Source organism: Dreissena polymorpha, chromosome 9 (assembly GCF_020536995.1).
Source record: "Dreissena polymorpha isolate Duluth1 chromosome 9, UMN_Dpol_1.0, whole genome shotgun sequence".
Taxonomy (NCBI): Eukaryota; Metazoa; Mollusca; class Bivalvia; order Myida; family Dreissenidae; genus Dreissena; species Dreissena polymorpha.
In genome coordinates, this window is record NC_068363.1 from 95,963,336 (window position 1) to 95,982,526 (window position 19,191).

Here is a 19,191-nt window from a genome sequence, read left to right on the forward strand (position 1 = left end):
ACTGCAAGAGAGTGCTTACAAAGACATCTATTCTTCTAGTTGTTCTAGATGTAACATAAAAATTATACATGGTCGTCGTAACATGCTAGACTATTCTTCTAATTTGGCTTATGTTTACAATAAACTTACTTACTTTCTTGTACAATAAGGGAATTAACCATAGACAAATAAAACATTGTTCAAGCTAAAATATATCTTTGTATGCAGAAATCTGCAAATGCAACCGAGTTCACCAACGGCTATTATTTGTGTCGCTTGACCTTTGACCTAGTGACCTGAAAATCAATAGGGGTCATCTGCGAGTCATGATCAATGTACCTATGAAGTTTCATGATCCTTGGTCCAAGCGTTCTTGAGTTATCATCCGGAAACCACCTGGTGGCCGGACCGACAGACCGACATGAGCAAAGCAATATACCCCCTCTTCTTCGAAGGGGGGCATAATAAAGTGTCAGTCGCTGCAATTTGTTGTTAATTACTCGTCGAAATTGTGAAGGTCGTCGATGGTTAGCTTTTATAATGTCCCGCGCCGCGGCCATTTTGTGTAAGTTACCTCTTGGTTACTTGTACTTACCAACCTAGGGAAGCAGGGTATGTTTTAACTGGGTTTTAACCGATCGGTATAACTAACCAAATTTTATACAAACGCTTACCGACCAGTAACCAACATGTTACCGACTTTTAACCGCCGGTTTGTGGTTAACCTCCAGTTTAGCTGTTATTACAATCGGGTGCAGGTAACTACCAGTTAACAATAAATAATGCTAGTAGATTGATCATAATCATCCGGTGGTAAACCCAGGAATGCAATTTTATGTATAAAATTATCAATCTACTTGCGTTATTTATAGTGTGTATATCGTTATGTCACCTATTTTCGCGATGTTCTTTCGATTTCACATCGCAAAATTTTATTACCGAAAATATGAACTTTTTTCAAGTAATGTAATATACCAGTCATGATATTTTAATCAATATAAACTAATAATTGTAAAAAAAAACAATATTTTAGAACTTTTCTATTTTCGTCATTCGTGGTTGACAGTCCCTTTAAAGAGGAGTTATAACAATAAAAAAAATGGTGACACTATAATCTATAAAAGAAAAAACAGACAGGTCCATAATTCTGCCAAAACTTGTCTCGGCCAAAATTATTTTCTTGAAGATCATCCACACATCAAGGCCATCAAACTGATCACAACAAAAATGTGTTTCTGTACAATCATAAACTCATTAAGGTTTTTGAATTCTATGAGTTTCAGAGGCATCCACCCAATAATTAAAGAAGGGTCATAAACAAAAGCAGGCAAACTATATATAATACTTCGGAACAAGAGGGCACTGAGATCACTATACATGTATTACGCAATAAAATTGCCCCATCAACAGGCAGGCCTGTTTGTTTTAGCAAACCCCATTCATTTTAAAATTAAACCCAGATATCATAACAACACTTTTTATTCATGTTCTTAGCAAGTTTCGTGACTAGAGGATAACAATGTCACTTGTAGAGTATTCAAATTGTTTTACAATAGTCACATACCAAAAAGATGTAATTTGTAGGGCATTCAAATTGTTTTACTATAGTCACATACCAAACAAGAGCACTGCATAAGGGTGCCTGCCAAGGCTCAGCTGCGGATGCAGTTTTGAATAAATGAAAGCTTGTCAGAGTATTGTTGGAGGTCACAGTGACCTTGACCTTTGACCTAGTGTGGCGTGTAGAACTCATCATGGTGCATCTACATATGAAGTTTCAAAGTTGTAGGTGGAAGCACTTTGATTTTAAAGCCAATGTAAAGGTTATATCACGGTGAACGGCGGACGACAAGCTGGCTATGACAATACCTCTGGTTTTCTCCGAAAACAGCCAAGCTAAAAATGTCATTTGTACAGTATTCAAATTGTTTTACTATAGTCGCATACCAAAAAGATGTTATTTGTAGAGTATTTAAATTGTTTTATAATAGTTGCATACCAAAAAGATGTCATTTGTAGAGTATTCAAATTGCTTTATTATATTCGCTTACAAAAAAGATGTCATTTGTACAGTATTCAAATTGTTTTACTATAGTCGCTTACCAAAAAGATGTCAATTGTAGAGTATTCAAATTGTTTTACTATAGTCGCTTACCAAATAGATGTCATTTGTAGAGTATTCAAATTGTTTTACTATAGTCACAAACCAAAAAGATGTCATTTGTAGGGTAATTAAATTGTTTTACTATAGTCACATACCAAAAAGATGTCATTTGTAGAGTATTTAAATTGTTTTACTATAGTCACAATACCAAAAAGATGTCATTTGTAGTGTATTCAAATTGTTTTACTATAGTCACATACCAAAAAGATGTCATTGGTAGAGTATTCAAATTGTTTTACTATGGTCACATACAAAAAAGATGTCATTTGTAGTGTATTCAAATTGTTTTACTATAGTCACAAACCAAAAAGATGTCATTTGTAGAGTATTTAAATTGTTTTACTATAGTCACAATACCAAAAAGATATCATTTGTAGTGTATTGAAATTGTTTTACTATAGTCACATACCAAAAAGATGTCATTTGTAGAGTATTCAAATTGTTTTACTATAGTCACATACAAAAAAGATGTCATTTGTAGTGTATTCAAATTGTTTTACTATAGTCACAAACCAAAAAGATGTCATTTGTAGAGTATTTAAATTGTTTTACTATAGTCACAATACCAAAAAGATGTCATTTGTACAGTATTCAAATTGTTTTATTATAGTCACTATACCAAAAAGATGTCATTTGTAGAGTATTCAAATTGTTTTACTATAGTCACATACCAAAAAGATGTCATTTGTACAGTATTCATATTGTTTTACTATAGTCACAAACCAAAAAGATGTCATTTGTAGAGTATTTAAATTGTTTTACTATAGTCGCTTACCAAAAAGATGTCATTTGTAGAGTATTCAAATTGTTTTACTATAGTCACTATACCAAAAAGATGTCATTTGTAGAGTATTCAAATTGTTTTACTATAGTCACATACCAAAAAGATGTCATTTGTAGAGTATTCAAATTGTTTTACTATAGTCACATACCAAAAAGATGTCACTTGTAGAGTATTTAAATTGTATTACTATAGTCACATACCAAAAAGATGTCATTTGTAGAGTACAGTCTAACCTGTCTTCAGAGACCACCCAAGGTGAATCTAGGAAGTGGTCTCTTAACTGAGGTGGTCTCTGAGTACAGTTTGACCTGTCAGACCAGTTGGTCGTTGTTAATGCAACACATTAGCATATGTCAGTACATGCATGTGTATCTCGCTTTAGTATGTACATTATACATTCAAATATATGTTGAGTGTTCGTTTTTATAGAAATATATACAGAAAAAAAAGTTGTTTGTTGTTTAATTGTATTTAATATATTAATATACATTTATTTAATAAAAAAATACATAAACATATTTACCTAATACATCAAACTTTACATACAAATAAATACAAATTAAACCACTACAAATACAATATGTAACAGTCATATAATTAAACAATTAAAATTGCAATAATACATACATATCAAATAAAAAGCATACATATCAAGCATAGCAACAATGAACATTATATTTACATGGAACAGCATACACATATTTACACATTACAACAATATTAAGATGGCCTGAAAAAGAAATCCTCAATCTTAGTCTGTTTCACCTTCTCTCCATTCATGGCTATATCCCCTATCTGGTTGCTGGCTTCCATCAATGTCGCTAGTAGATCATGGTGCCCTTTCTTCACTGCCCAGTCCTTCAGTTTTCTGCTCATTTCCACTACCTCACTCATGGAGAGTGTTGTTTCTGATGTCGTCGCTTCCTCTTCTGTTGGGTTGGTGTCATCTTCCTCGTCACATCCATCTTCTTGTAGAATTTCCGGTGCTGACTTCTTCCATTCGTCCATGTCCGTTGCGCATGTTGTGAAGTCCCTGTCAATGTTGATGAGGTCCTTCACTTCACACCCAAATAAATCATGTGCTAATTTGTGCATGATGAGAGGCAAGTCGTCCTCAACATCATCACATTCACTTTTGTCACTTTTGTCACTTGTAATGTTTTCACTAACACTTTTTTCACGGTCATCTGCACATTTTTCACTGTCACTAGCACTAGCACTTTTTTCATTGTCACTCATGAATCCGCATTTTGCGAAACACTTGCCGATCGTCTCCGTCGTTGTCTCCTTCCATGCGCTTATGACCCAGTAGATAGCTTGTAGGATGTTAACCTCTTTCAGAATTTGAGGTCCGGTGGTCGCCGACGATCTCTCCAGCTCCATCATCACGTGTTGTAGTTGACGTTTTCTGTACTTTAGCTTCATTGTCTGTATGATCCCTTGGTCCATGGGTTGTATCACTGATGTTGTGTTTGGAGGAAGGAACTGTAGCTTGATGTTGGTTAGTGTGATGCGAGGGTGTGATGGTGCGTTGTCTATGAATAATATGACGTGTCTTCTGGCATGTCGCATCCGCCGATCAAACCACTTCAGCCAGTCTTCCATTATCCCGGTCGTCATCCACGCCTTTTTGTTGTTGTAATACCGTATCGGCAATTTGTCGGGAGTAACTGACCCAAAACATCTCGGTTTTTTTGATTTCCCGATGATGATTGGGGGCAGCTTATCTCCCGTTACCGAGGCACATAAACCCACAGTGATGCGCTCCTTCGCCATCTTCCCGCCGGCACATGTCTCGCCTTTCTTGAAGAACGTCGCACTGAAAATATTAAAAAAGTTATTTTGAAATATAAAATTATAATTTATTTGTTTATTTATTTATATTTTCATTTATTTATGTGTTTTATTATTAGGGTGTTGTAATTTTTTTCTTACCTTGTGCTTTGTTTGTAGAATAATCCTGTTTCATCCATGTTATAGATGTCACACGGTTGATAACCTTCGCAGATTGTTGGTAGACGCTTTTTCCAGTCATCCACTACGACTGGATCCACCTCCGCTCTCTCACCCGTCCGTGTTTTGAATACAATGTTATGGCGTCTTAGGAATGAGTCGAGCCACCCATTTGATGCCTTGAACGACGCTAACCCCAATTCTGCTGCGAACTTGAGCGCCCGTTCTTTCAGGAGTGGTCCCGATATGTTCACGTGACGCCCAGTAGCATCTAAGAACCACTTGTGAACAAGGTCATTTAGATCGTCATATTCTGTGGCTTTCCGCGGACGCTTGGTTTGTAGATTACCGTCCCCTTCATACTCTTCAATAATTTCTCGTTTTCTTTTCATCACCGACTGTATTTGTGTCTTACCAACACCCATCTCGGTCGCTACAGCCCTACAGCTCCTCCCGGATTCAAGCATTTTTAGTGCTTTCATCCGCTCTTCCAATGTAAGACACTTTCGTTTAGTAGAAGACATGTTGCGCTGTTTGTGTACTTTTGCAAGTGCTTGAAAAATTATTTACCTCCCTTTTTATACTGCTGTCCGTTACAAACTTACCTTTGAGTAAATATAGTCATTGTAATTAAAACAATTATTTGCAAACTTTAAGTACACAAATAATTAATGTCAGCCGAGTTTTCACAGTTTGCTCCCGATAACAGCGTGCAAGCGTGGATGCCAATTAGCGGATTATCACCTGCATTGTTAGTTGAGTGTCACCATCGCTTAGCAACTTCACTGCGAGACTGCAAAATGGTCGCTTACTGTCGTAACGAGTCTTAATTTGTAAGAAAAACAATGGTCGTTGGTCGCGGATTTAAGGTGGTCGTTTAGTAAAGCCATTTTTAATTGATTTTAGCTTGGGAGGAATTAATAACGGTCGTTTAGCGAGGTGGGTCGCTAAATGCAAGTGGTCGGATGTGCAGGTTAGACTGTATTTAAATTGTTTTACTGTAATCACATACCAAAAAGATGTCATTTGTACAGTATTCAAATTGTTTTACTATAGTCACATACCAAAAGATGTCATTTGTAGAGTATTCAAATTGTTTTACTATAGTCACATACCAAAAAGATGTCACTTGTAGAGTATTCAAATTGTTTTACTATAGTCACATACCAAAAAGATGTCAATTGTAGAGTATTCAAATTGTTTTACTATAGTCGCTTACCAAAAAGATGTCATTTGTAGTGTATTCAAATTGTTTTACTATGGTCACATACAAAAAAGATGTCATTTGTAGAGTATTTAAATTGTTTTACTGTAATCACATACCAAAAAGATGTCATTTGTACAGTATTCAAATTGTTTTACTATAGTCACTATACCAACAAGATGTCATTTGTAGAGTATTCAAATTGTTTTACTATAGTCACATACCAAAAAGATGTCATTTGTAGAGAATTCAAATTGTTTTACTATAGTCACATACCAAAAAGATGTCATTTGTAGAGTATTCATATTGTTTTACTATAGTCATATACCAAAAGATGTCATTTGTAGAGTATTCAAATTGTTTTATTATAGTCACATACCAAAAAGATGTCATTTGTAGTGTATTCAAATTGTTTTACTATAGTCACATACCAAAAAGATGTCATTTGTAGAGTATTCAAATTGTTTTACTATAGTCACATACCAAAAAGATGTCATTTGTAGAGTATTCAAATTGTTTTACTATAGTCACATACCAAAAGATGTCATTTGTAGAGTATTCAAATTGTTTTATTATAGTCACATACCAAAAAGATGTCATTTGTAGTGTATTCAAATTGTTTTACTATAGTCACATACCAAAAAGATGTCATTTGTAGAGTATTCAAATTGTTTTACTATAGTCACATACCAAAAGATGTCATTTGTAGAGTATTAAAATTGTTTTATTATAGTCACATACCAAAAAGATGTCATTTGTAGTGTATTCAAATTGTTTTACTATAGTCACATACCAAAAAGATGTAATTTGTAGAGTATTCAAATTGTTTTATTATAGTCACATACCAAAAAGATGTCATTTGTAGAGTATTCAAATTGTTTTACTATAGCCACATACCAAAAAGATGTCATTTGTAGTGTATTCAAATTGCTTTATTATAGCAGCATACCAAAAAGATGTCATTTATAGAGTATTCAAATTGTTTTACTATATGTAGTTGCATACCAAAAAGATGTCATTTGTAGAGTGTTCAAATTGTTTTTCTATAACCACATACCAAAAAGAGACCCACCTTATGGTGGCCATGTTTTCAATGGACTGGAATTGAATCTTACTCATTGAAGGAATCATTAGAAAAATATTTAGCACAAGCTTCATAAAGATTTTGCAAACAATGCGGTATCAAAAATGTTCACAAGCTTTTCCTTTAATTTGAAATAGTTTTCGACACTATATGACAACTTTACGAACAACTGGTAGTTTTTAATCCAAATGAAAAGTCCACTGATTAGGGAAATACTAAATTTTCTATAACTCTTTATAATCATTCAAATTAAAAGAACAAAATCATATAATACTTTGTAAGATGATTTTTTTTTTGGAAATTGGGAATTTTTTGCCACATTTTGGGAAAAAAGTATACTTTTTGGGATTGGGAACATAGCCGAATTTCGGCTATAAAATCAGGCCAAAAAAAACCCCTGGTATACCACTATTATGGTAGTACATATGTAAGGTGAATACCACTATTATGCTAGTACACATCACAGTTGTATGCAACGATTATGCCCACACACAAAAGGAGTTTATGCCATTATTACACCACTTTACAACCTGGCTGTATGGCACTGTTACACCGCTTTACAACCTGGGTGTATGGCACTGTTACACCACTTTACAACCTGGGTGTATGGCACTGTTACACCAGAACACACCTGGGTGTATGGCACTGTTACACCACTTTACAACCTGGGTGTATGGCACTGTCACACCACTTTACAACCTGGGTGTATGGCACTGTTACACCACTTTACAACCTGGGTGTATGGCACTGTTACACCAGAACACACCTAAGTAGAATGCCCCCATCATTTATATACATATCCAAGATGTACGGGCAGTACCTGATTGGTGGGCGGTATCCAGTCCTAGGCACAGCGCCCCCAGAGAGGTAAGGGTACTGCTTGGTGCTTAACTTGTCTTCTACTGCCTCCTGTACATAATACAACATCAGTAAGACACATCACAACACATCAGTCAGCCAATAGCAACTATATAGTAGTAAATAAAAACAAGAAGGCCTGAAAATTCCAAAGTCGCTCACCTGAGATACAAAGGAACTGACCTGTTATGTGTAGCCCAAGATATCATGAGACCAAATGTTCTGACCAAGTTTCATGAAGAATGAACTATAAATGTAACTTTTAGAGTACTAACAAGGTTTTACTATAGCCATATAAGGATAACTTCCATACCCTCTGGCGGCCATGTTTTTCAACAGACAGTAACCATTTTAGACCTCATCTAAGATATCCTTTAAACAAATGTTCTGACCAAGTTTCATGATGATTGGACAATAAATGTTACTTTTAGAGTTAACACGTTTTTAATATAGCCATATACATGTAAGGAAAAATCCTCGCCCACTGGCGGCCATATTTTTCAACCAACTAGAACTATTTTCAAACTAGTCCAAGAAATCATTGGGAGAAATTTTCTGACTAAGTTTCATTAAGATCAGACATAAAATGTGGCCTCTAGTGTGTTAACAAGTTTTTACTAAAGCCATATAAGGAAAAATGCCCTGCCTCCTGGTGGCCATGTTTTTCAACCAACCAAAATCATTTTCGAACTCGTCCAAGATATTATTGAGACAAATCTTCTGACCAAGTTTCATGATGATGGGACAATGAATGTGGCCTCTACAGTGTTAACAAGGTTTTACGATAGCCATATAAGGCAAAATGCCCCCCCCCCCCCCCCCCCCCCCCCCCTGGTCACCATGTTTTTCAACAGACCAGAATCATTTTGGAACTCAATCAAGATGTCATTGAGACGTATGTTCTGACCAAGTTTCATGAAGATCGGATCATAAATTTGGCCTCTTGGTTGTTAAGATGGTTATACTAAAGCCATATATAAGAAAATGCCTGCCCTATGACAGCCATGTTTTTCAACCAACTGGAACCATTTTCGAACTCGTCCAAAATATCATTGGGACAAAATTGTGACCATGTTTCATGAAGATTGGACAATAAATGAGGCTTCAAGAGTAATATAAAGGTTTTACTATAGCCATTAATAGCCATATAATGAAAAATGCCCTGCCTCCTGGTTGCAATGTTTTTCAACCAACTGGAACCATTTTCGAACTCATCCAAGATATTATTGGGACAGTCTTCTGTCCAAGTTTCATGATGAGCGAACAATAAATGTGGCCTCTAGAGTATTAACAAGGTTTTACTATAGCCGTATAAGGAAAAATGCCCCGCCCCATGGGAGACATGATTTTCAACCAACCGGAATCATTTTCGAACTCGTCCAAGATATGATTGGGACGAAACTTGTGACCAAGTTTCATGAAGATCGGACAATAAATACGATCTCTAGAGTGTTAACAAGGTTTTACTATAGCCATATATGGAAAAATGCCCTGCCACCTTACGGCCATGTTTTTCAAGCAACTGTAACCATTTTTGAACTCGTCCAAGATATAGTTGAGACGAATCTTCTGACAAAATTTCATGAATATTGGACAAAACATGTAGCCTCTAACAAGGCAAATGTTGACGCCGCAAGCCGCACAACGCACGACTGACGACCGACAAAAAGCAATCTCAAAAGCTCACCACGAGAATAGGTGAGCTAAAAACTGAAGGAGAAAAAATGGCAAATTTTACAATTGTTATTTTTTTTAATGACGTGAAATAACTCTTAAATGCCTTTTTATTAATTGGCCAATTATTGAACTTGGCCTCCATGTATGTCAACAAACATTGTAGGAAAGTTTGTTGAAGATGCTATGAACACTGTGCAAAATGGAAAGAAATCGGTAGTAAAGAAGCTCACTTAACTAGGGAACAAATATTAGAATGTTTGCTAGAAGTCTGACCTCCATAATGTCCTTGAGATATGGCGTCCAACGAGACATCTGGTATGTGTGCTCTGAGGTGCGCTCCTTGCGATTATACTGCTGGTACGGCTGGGATGCTTTCTTACGGCCACTCTGGAAGGAAGTCAAACAAAATAGTTCAGTTCTTACAAACTTGGACATATCAATGGTTCCAGAACTCAATTGTCATTGTAAACAAGGTCAGCGACATTCTAGACTTTTGTGTTCAGTTCCTCAAGAAGCCTAGCTGAGATGAAACTTCCACTGCAAAACACATCATGGTCTGTGTTCCACCTAACAACATTAACAATAACATAATTACACAAACAATAAAATGTTCATCAATTTGTATTACATTTATTAAATCAAAAGATTGTCTGTATATATACAAAAACCAGCATTCACCACATACAAGATTAAATATGGTTTTACACATGATGCTGGTTAGAAAAAAAGAAGGACTTCCAATTAAATAATTGGATGTCACTAAAATAACAAGCATCCTCCTTTTTTCTTTTTCTTCTGTTGTGCATGAAATTATCATTCTTAGTTAAGACCACAAATTAGCTAAAAATGCATAAACTCACTATACCTCACTGTGTCATGTATAATTTTCTATCATGTATAACCTGATTTTAATTTTACCAAACTTGAAAAAACAAGAGCAAGTTGCTCACCTGAGATACAAATGTACTGACCTGTTTTGTGCAGCCCAAGATATCGTTAGAACAAATGTTCTGACCAACTTGCATGAAGATTGAACTATAAATGTGACTTTTAGAGTGTTAACAATGTTTTACTATTGCCATATAAGGAAAATGCTCCGCCCCCTGGCGGCAATGCTTTTCAACCGACTGTAACCATTTTTTAAAACTTATCCAAGATATCATTCCAAAAAATATTCTGACCAAGTTCAATGAAGACTGCAATATAAATGTGACATATAGAGTGTTAACAAGGTTTTACTATAGCCATAGTAGAACAAAATGCCCCACCCCCTAGCAGCCATGTTTTTTTACAAACCGGAATCATTTTTTAACTAATCCAAAAAATAATTAGAACAAATGTTCGGGCCAAGTTTCATGAAGATTGGACAATAAATGTGATTAATAGAGTGTTAACAAAGTTTAACTAGCGCCATATAAGGAAAAATGCCCCGCCCCCTGGTGGCCATACTTTTCAACCGACCGTAACCATTTTCTAATTTATCCAAGATATCATTACAAAACATTTTCTGACCAAGTTGAAAAAGGACTGCAATATGAATGTTAAGATGCTACTACAACACTGTTGAACGTTCAATATTTATACACACATTTCAATGTGATTACAATTTTTCACATTCTGAAGTGTCACTTTGCATCTAAAATAACTCAACTGAAGCTATCAATAACATAATGTGGAAACACAAACAAAGACATATTTTTCATATTATATTCAAACATTTGAATTGTTAAACAAACTGCTGCTTACTCATTGACACCTTACACAACACTGCTTTTTTGTATGTCAACATAGGGTGTAATATTCTTGAAAAACAAACATGGCATTTATCAACTATGATTGCACAAAGAATGTTTTGAAAATTAGCAGCATTGTTTCAATGTATACCGTGCAGAAACATTTTTAAAAAACATTTAGAGTAACAAAACTGCAGCTTGTACATGGTAAGTATGGTGCTCATTGCAAAAAATGAACATTTTCTGTAATTGTTAATGGATAATTCTTGATAAGTTAGCGGAATCCCCTTCATTAAACAGGAAGTTCTTAGGTTTTCCTATCAGTGGGTTCATTGCTCTGTTGTAACCTTGTTGTAATCAAACACAATAATCTAATACATTATTAATTCAAACCCATTTATTTTAGCTCAATTGCATCGAAAGCCTCAGGCTTATATAATCGGTCTCGAGTTTGTTTCCTGAGCCTATAACCAGTACTTGGTATCTTTGGGGAAGACCTAGAGAACGCTCCCCGAGTGGGGATCGAACCCGTGACTTCCCGATTGCTAGGAAAACACCTTATCCATTACGCCATGGCGAACTTTACATTATTGACCTAGTTTAAGGCAATTCACTCTCACACTCTTTAAATTTAAAAGAGGTTATCAATTTATAGATAATTTTGTTAAATAAGTAAAAATAAAATCTATGAGTTACCTCAGAAACACTTAATTGAAGGAATCAATCTTACAAAACCTGAAGCTCACATCACAAACATTATCAAAAGTATAGTCTTTAAAACTGAAAGCAATATTTGTTTGGTCTGACACAAAACATGACCCTGATAATATAAAGATGAGATAAAATAAACAGTAAACATATCATTACTTATACAAATGACATGTATTAGTTGATTTTTTTTTATTATGATCAAATTTTGAAATGAACTGTACACATTCAAAATAACTGTTAGTTCATTGGTGTATCTAGTATACCTATATACATAAATGGTGCATTAGATTTTATAAACTGACTATTGTTACAAACAATGAGGTCATTTAAAGACAAGATAAAGCAGAGTACTGAAATGACCTTCATATAACAATGATTTATGAATTTTGTTTGTTAGTAGGACTGATGTTTAGTTTGTTAAGTAAACGTTCACACCAGATACATAGGCATTATAGCCAGTCCACCAAGGAGCCCTGCACAGTCATGCATATTGCCAGGAGAAAAAGGGAAGGACCAGGAAAGAAATAGCAACAGGGTAAATACTGCATCAAAAGGAAACATGGCCAAAACAAGAGCCTTATACAACAGGCAATGACATCCTTGACCCCTGGAACAATCTTTACATCATGTCAACTCTCTCTATACATGGACGATCACATTGAGTTTTCTTCATGTATAAAGACACACCATTTATTAACTCTCTGGGCCTTATGACTGCAGATCGGAATTTTAGTTTAAAATAAAGTTTGCAATTTTACATATCAATCTTGTAATGCCAGGATTGTAGCAATTTAAGGTCTTTAATGAGAAAATTAATTAACTTTCTGGTAATTTTATGACAAATATAAATTATTAATTTAAGTTTTGTAATTGGAAATAGCAATTTTAGATATACACTGTAAATCCAAAATAAGGTGGGTGGGTCTTGGCTCCCATTTTTTCACAAACCTTCAATTTGGACTCAAAGGTTTTCTTGAAATTCAAATATGGCGACGCCCATTGTGCTGATTGCACAATTGCTCAATTATAATCGATTAGAGACCAACTATTTCTGGGGCATTTGACAGTTTAAGTGTGATTATCTATTGTTTGATGCATATAAAGGTGTGAAAAAAGTATGTGATTATCATTGTTTCTAGCTCTTTTGCTGTTAGTATGTATGTGCTATTGATCTTTAGAATCATTGACAGCTTTGATAAGTTTAACGATACCTGTTTCACTGAATTTTTTGTTGTTGACAATATAAATGTAAATATTGTCTGCTATTTGCAATTGAATTGCAAATGCAATTGAAAATTTAGAAGGCAAAGATAAATTAACAAGGGCTGTTTGTAAAACATGCATGCCCCCCATATGGGCTCTCCGTTGTAGTGACAGCCATTGTGTGAATATGTTTTTTGTCACTGTGACCTTAACCTTTCACCTAGTGACCTGAAAATCAATAGGGGTCATCTGCCAGTCATGATCAATGTACCTATGAAGTTTCATGATCCTAGCCAAAAGCGTTCTTGAGTTATCATCCGGAAACCATTTTCCTATTTCGGGTTACCGTGACCTTGACCTTTGACTTAGTGATCTGAAAATCTATAGGGGTCATCTGCGAGTCATGATCAATCTACCTATCAAGTTTCATGATCCTAGGAATAAGCGTTCTTGAGTTATCATCCCGAAACCATTTTACTATTTTGGGTCACCATGACCTTGACCTAGTGACCTCAAAATCAATAGGGGTCATTTGCAAGTCATGATCAATGTACCTATGAAGTTTCATGATCATAGCCATTAGCGTTCTTGAGTTATCATCCGGAAACCATTTTAATATTTCAGGTCACCGTGACCTTGACCGTTGATATAGTGACCTGAAAATCAATAGGGGTCAACTTTGAGTCATGATCAATCCAACTATCAAGTTTCATGATCCTAGGCATAAGCGTTCTTGAGTTATCATCAGGAAACCATTTTACTATTTCGGGTCACAGTGACCTTGACCTTTGACCTACTGACCTGAAAATCAATAGGGGTCACCTGCGAGTCATGATCAATGTACCTATGAAGTTTCATGATCCTAGGCATAAGCGTTCTTGATTTATCATCTGGAAACCATTTTACTATTTCGGGTCACCGTGACCTTGACCTTTGACCTAGTGACCTGAAAATCAATAGGGGTTATTTGCCATCCATTATCAATCTACCTACGAAGTTTCATGATCCTAGGCATAAGCGTTCTTGAGTTTTCATCCGGAAACCATTTTACTATTTCTGGTCACTGTGACCTTGACCTTTGACCTTGTGACCTGAAACTCAATAGGAGTCATCTGCGGGTCATGATCAATCTACCTATCAAGTTTCATGATCCTAGGCCTAAGCTTTCTTGAGTTATCTTGAGTCACTGTGACCTTGACCTTTGACCTTTGATCCTAGGCCTAAGCGTTCTTGAGTTATCATCCGGAAACCATTTTACTATTTCGGGTCACTGTGACCTTGACCTTTGACCTAGTGACCTCAAAATCAATAGGGGTCATCTGCAAGTCATGATCAATCTACCTATCAAGTTTCATGAACCTAGGCCTAATCGTTCTTGAGTTATCATCCGGATACCATTTTACTATTTCGGGTCACCGTGACCTTGACCTTTGACCTAGTGACCTCAAAATCAATAGGGGTCATCTGCGAGTCATGATCAATGTACCTATGAAGTTTCATGATCCTAGGCCCAAGCGTTCTTGAGTTATCATCCGGAAACCACCTGGTGGACGGACCGACCAACAGACCGACCGACCGACATGTGCAAAGCAATATACCCCCTCTTCTTCGAAGGGGGGCATAATAAGTAATCAAGACGATTAGTTCCATCTAAATGTAAGGCAATTGTAAACAGAAGTTCACTTACATTTTCAGATATCGTACAGTTATCGATACAGTTGGGTTTATATGCATGTATTGGCAAATGACAACACAACCTTGCAATAATTTATGAATAAATGAGCTCAGAACATATAATGCTAATCCGTTTATAACGCTGTCTTGTTGCTTGGACCTCGTCATCCTCATTATATTGGAGTTAAAGTGTATAAAGTGTTCATGGGATGATTGTTTGACAATTTAACTTGGTATAGATATCAAGACCACGAAGTATAGCATGCCTTAACGTCTGGTGACAGAGGAGATCAAAGCTGTTGTATTTAGAGAGCAGCAAGAAAGAGGTATATCTGAGAATAGTGAACTGATCAACATTATACAACTAAATTACCTCATCGTTTTAGATCAGGAGCATAATAAGCTTAACAAAACAAGCAGACAGTATACATGTATGTATCAGGTAGTGATTAGGTTGATGCATGCAGCAATTAGTGTTAGGTTTACCATTACTGGAGAGATGAGAGGGTTAGTTGATGGACAGAGCAATGGAATACTTAATTTACCAAAGCTATTTTTAAAATTGCACTTTAAAATAAATCTGAGATATCTTTCTTGTTTTATAATTATACTGTAGTCTTTCTGTTCTCAAGCCAACGTGCAAACACAAGAGCGAATAAATATTCTAGAAAACTAATCACTTAAGTTTCCAAACAATGTTGAGTATCTTTTTATAGCCATTATTTTGTTATTCTATGATATACGTTGTTTTCATGTATACATTATCGCATTTATTTTCAACAAAAAGCAAAATAGTAAGTTGTGAGAAGCCCAACTGGTTTAAGAGTTGTAACTTCTAAATTATGAGGGCTTTCTGAAACAGTCTCTATTATTATAATAATATTATAATATTATAATATTATAATATTATTATAATAAATAACTATTATTTCATAAATTTCCCAGTTTGACAAATGAGAAAAGACTGAGTTTTTCATGTTTATATCACTTCATAAGAATGGTGGTTTAATACCTTCTTGAATAAAAAAAATCCTTTTTATCCATTGAGCTAAGTGACAAAAAATAAACAATGGAAACAGATTTATAAGCTACCATAAGAGACTACTACCGGTATATGCACCAATCCAGGTGTGTAGAATGACTTAAAAATAAAGGAATCAGCATGACAATGAATGTTGTGTATGTACAGAGGGAAATAAGATCCCAGCTTAACATAGTGCATACATTACCTCATCAAAAACCTACAAACAAACCTAGCCAGTTAAGTTCTATAAATAATTGCAAGGTAGCAAACAGCATACCTAAATAAGAAGAGTGACTGTAGTGCTGGTCCTTCCGCGCCTGATGTTTCATTATGTCTGGACACAGATTGACCACACAATGCAGCTTCAGGTGCGGAAAGACATCATTAACTTTCCAATACACACATAGTCATACACATCTTAAATATACACATGTCTATGCACTTGATGACCATGTTGCAACTAGGTGGAAGCATTTAAGCAACTGGTAGAGAAACTGCCAATGAATCCAATAACTTTAACAATTGTTTTTATTTTAGTTCAACATTTTCAACATAGCTTTTAAAGTAAAAACAAGAAGGCCAGGATGTGCCAAGATCATGCACCTGAATAATTATTTTGAATGTGGTATGAGCTAACACAATTTATTTAGCTAATAAAATCTAAATTAACCATTGACAAAATATTCTGATGACTACTATAAAAGATATTACAAAGCAATTAGTACACTGCTGGTCCTTGTGGTTTCACAAACAAAAAATCTGCACAATAATTTTACTATATTTAGTCTACAATAACCATTTAACCAAAAGGGCTTGTCTAGTTTTAACCACTAAGGCATGATATTAATGAACTTGGTACAGCACCAGTATTTGATATTATTGAAACTTTGGGATAAAAAGTTTTAGAGCTGGTAACATATATTTTGCAAAACAAACACTTATTAACCATCTGATCTCCTGTTTCCCAAAGGGAATGATTTCACAACAAAATAGATAGAGGCCCACTATACCATGTTATTCAATACTACACCTCCGAGCATAGTGTTTTCTGAGAAGAGTAATGCTTATCACAGTAGTGACAAATACCCCAACAAGACATGTACTATGTGGAGTTGGTCATATCATCAGAAATGTTAATATCGGTCAAATAACTTTTGCAATATTAACATAGAATTAAGAACTTTTTATGAAAACTTTAGCAATATTAACATATATGAAATAAATGGAACAAGTACAACTTCATATCCTATGGAAAATGCATGCTAGTTTGAATGTTGCAAGATGAAAATGTAGGAGAACATAGATGACAGACAGTCTTGATCATTTCTGTAAAACAGTAAAACACTATGCATTTATTATAAAACAGTAAATCACTATGCAGTTATAAGAAAGTAAAACAAATTTAACTAGAACTTGTCACTGCAGTGTCAAATATCCCCAATACCAGCATAGGAAGCAGGCTATAATAACAAGCAAATTCGTTGAATTGATATCCCCCGCAAAAATGCTTCTGGACACAAAAGTTTTCTGGACGGATGGACAACGCCCTTTGACCTCAATGTGTGACCTTGACCTTAGCCCCTAGGATTATGGGTGTTGAATGTGAAGCACCCCCAGATGATTGAGAACAACTATGGCAAGTTTCATGGCTCTGGCTCATGTATTAATGGAGATAAAGCTCTAAGCTTATATTAAAAAGCATTTTTTCAAGATACAAAAGGGCCATAACTCCATTATTAACAGATGGTGTACAATGCCATTTGGCGTGCATCATCCTCTTATCCATATACTCATACCAAGTTTCAATGAAATCCGCCAAAGCATTTCCAAGATATGGCTCCAGGCGGACGGACGGAAAGACGGACAATGCCAAAACAATATCCCTCCGCATATGGTGGGGGAATAATAACAAATTGAATCTTGAGGGGAGACTAGTTCTGACCTCAGGGACATGGTTTACTTTTTTTTGGAAATGTATGTGGCCCCTTGGGTGTGGCCAGTTTTGACCCCAGTGGAAAGATTTGAACAATCTTTGTAGAGGACCATTACATGACGTAAACCCCTGACCCATGTGGTTTCAGAGAAGACCATTTTTTTAAGTAAGTTGCAATATACTTCTAAATAAATAATATGACCACTAGGGTGTTGCTAGTTTGGACTCCAGGGAAATGATTTAAACAATCTTTGTAGAGTATCACTATGTCATGTTACATACCAAAAATCAAAGCTATGGGCCTTGTGGTTTCAGAGACAAAAAATTGTGATATTATTTTGCTTTATAACTAATTAACTACATAAATCATAATTGTGTCCCCCGAGGGCAAATTGTAACCCTAGGGGCATGACTTGAACAAACTAGCCAGAAGACCACCATACGATTTTACATCTCAAATCCAAACCTGTAGGCTTGGCAGTTTCAGAGATTTTTAACTTTATATTCAGGAAAAGGAAAAGGAAAACAAGTAACTCGTAACAGGTGACCAAGTTTGATCACATGATTTGAACAAATTTAGTGGAGGACCACAAAACGATGTTATGTGCAAAATACCTTAGCATTAGACCTTTCAGTTTCAGAGAATTTTTAATTTTCAGTAAATGCATATAAGGAAAGTAATTTATCCCCAAGTTGAGGCCAAGTTTGACCCTGTTCATGATTTTCAACAAACTTGGTAGTGGGCCAACAAAAAAATGTTACACAAGTCAAATATCTAACATTTGCAGGGGTGTGATTGAGGTGAAGTCTGAGGGGAGGGAAATTCTGTATACTGATTTTGACTACACGAATTGCATGCATAATGCAATGACAAACCTTAAAACAGACATTTAAATAAACACCATCTTAAACTTTACTTATTAACAAGATTTATTTATGAAAACCTTTTTAGATTCACATTTAACATATAATGCAGTCACCAGTATTAATTGTGATCAAAATCCATGTGTGTTCTGATCCCTGTGAACGATGACGCCAATCTTTCGTTTCAGCTCAATGTCTTTAAATTCGAAAAAAAGTCAACAATGAAACAGTATTCAACTAACGACAATTTACCACAGGATCCGTACTTTAAGATTTTTTCACATAGAATATGACTTAAGCCTTACAAAGACAATCGATCTTCCATACCCATTCAGAAAATGGTATC

General features: G+C 35.4%; 1 protein-coding gene across 4 annotated transcripts in view; it reads right to left on the reverse strand.

The window, feature by feature from the left end:
• Positions 1-19,191, reverse strand: part of LOC127844103 (syntaxin-binding protein 1-like) — a 70,245-nt gene that overhangs the window by 18,582 nt on the left and 32,472 nt on the right. For 2 of the 4 annotated variants that reach the window (XM_052374093.1, XM_052374092.1), the window contains exons 13-15: positions 16,254-16,265; positions 9,977-10,090; positions 7,989-8,077 (exon numbers count right to left, since the gene is read on the reverse strand). In XM_052374093.1, coding sequence (XP_052230053.1) covers positions 7,989-8,077; positions 9,977-10,090; positions 16,254-16,265 — 215 coding nt within the window. The remainder of the gene's footprint in view (positions 1-7,988; positions 8,078-9,976; positions 10,091-16,253; positions 16,266-19,191) is intronic. The other 2 variants (XM_052374095.1, XM_052374094.1) reach the window with 1 other exon arrangement.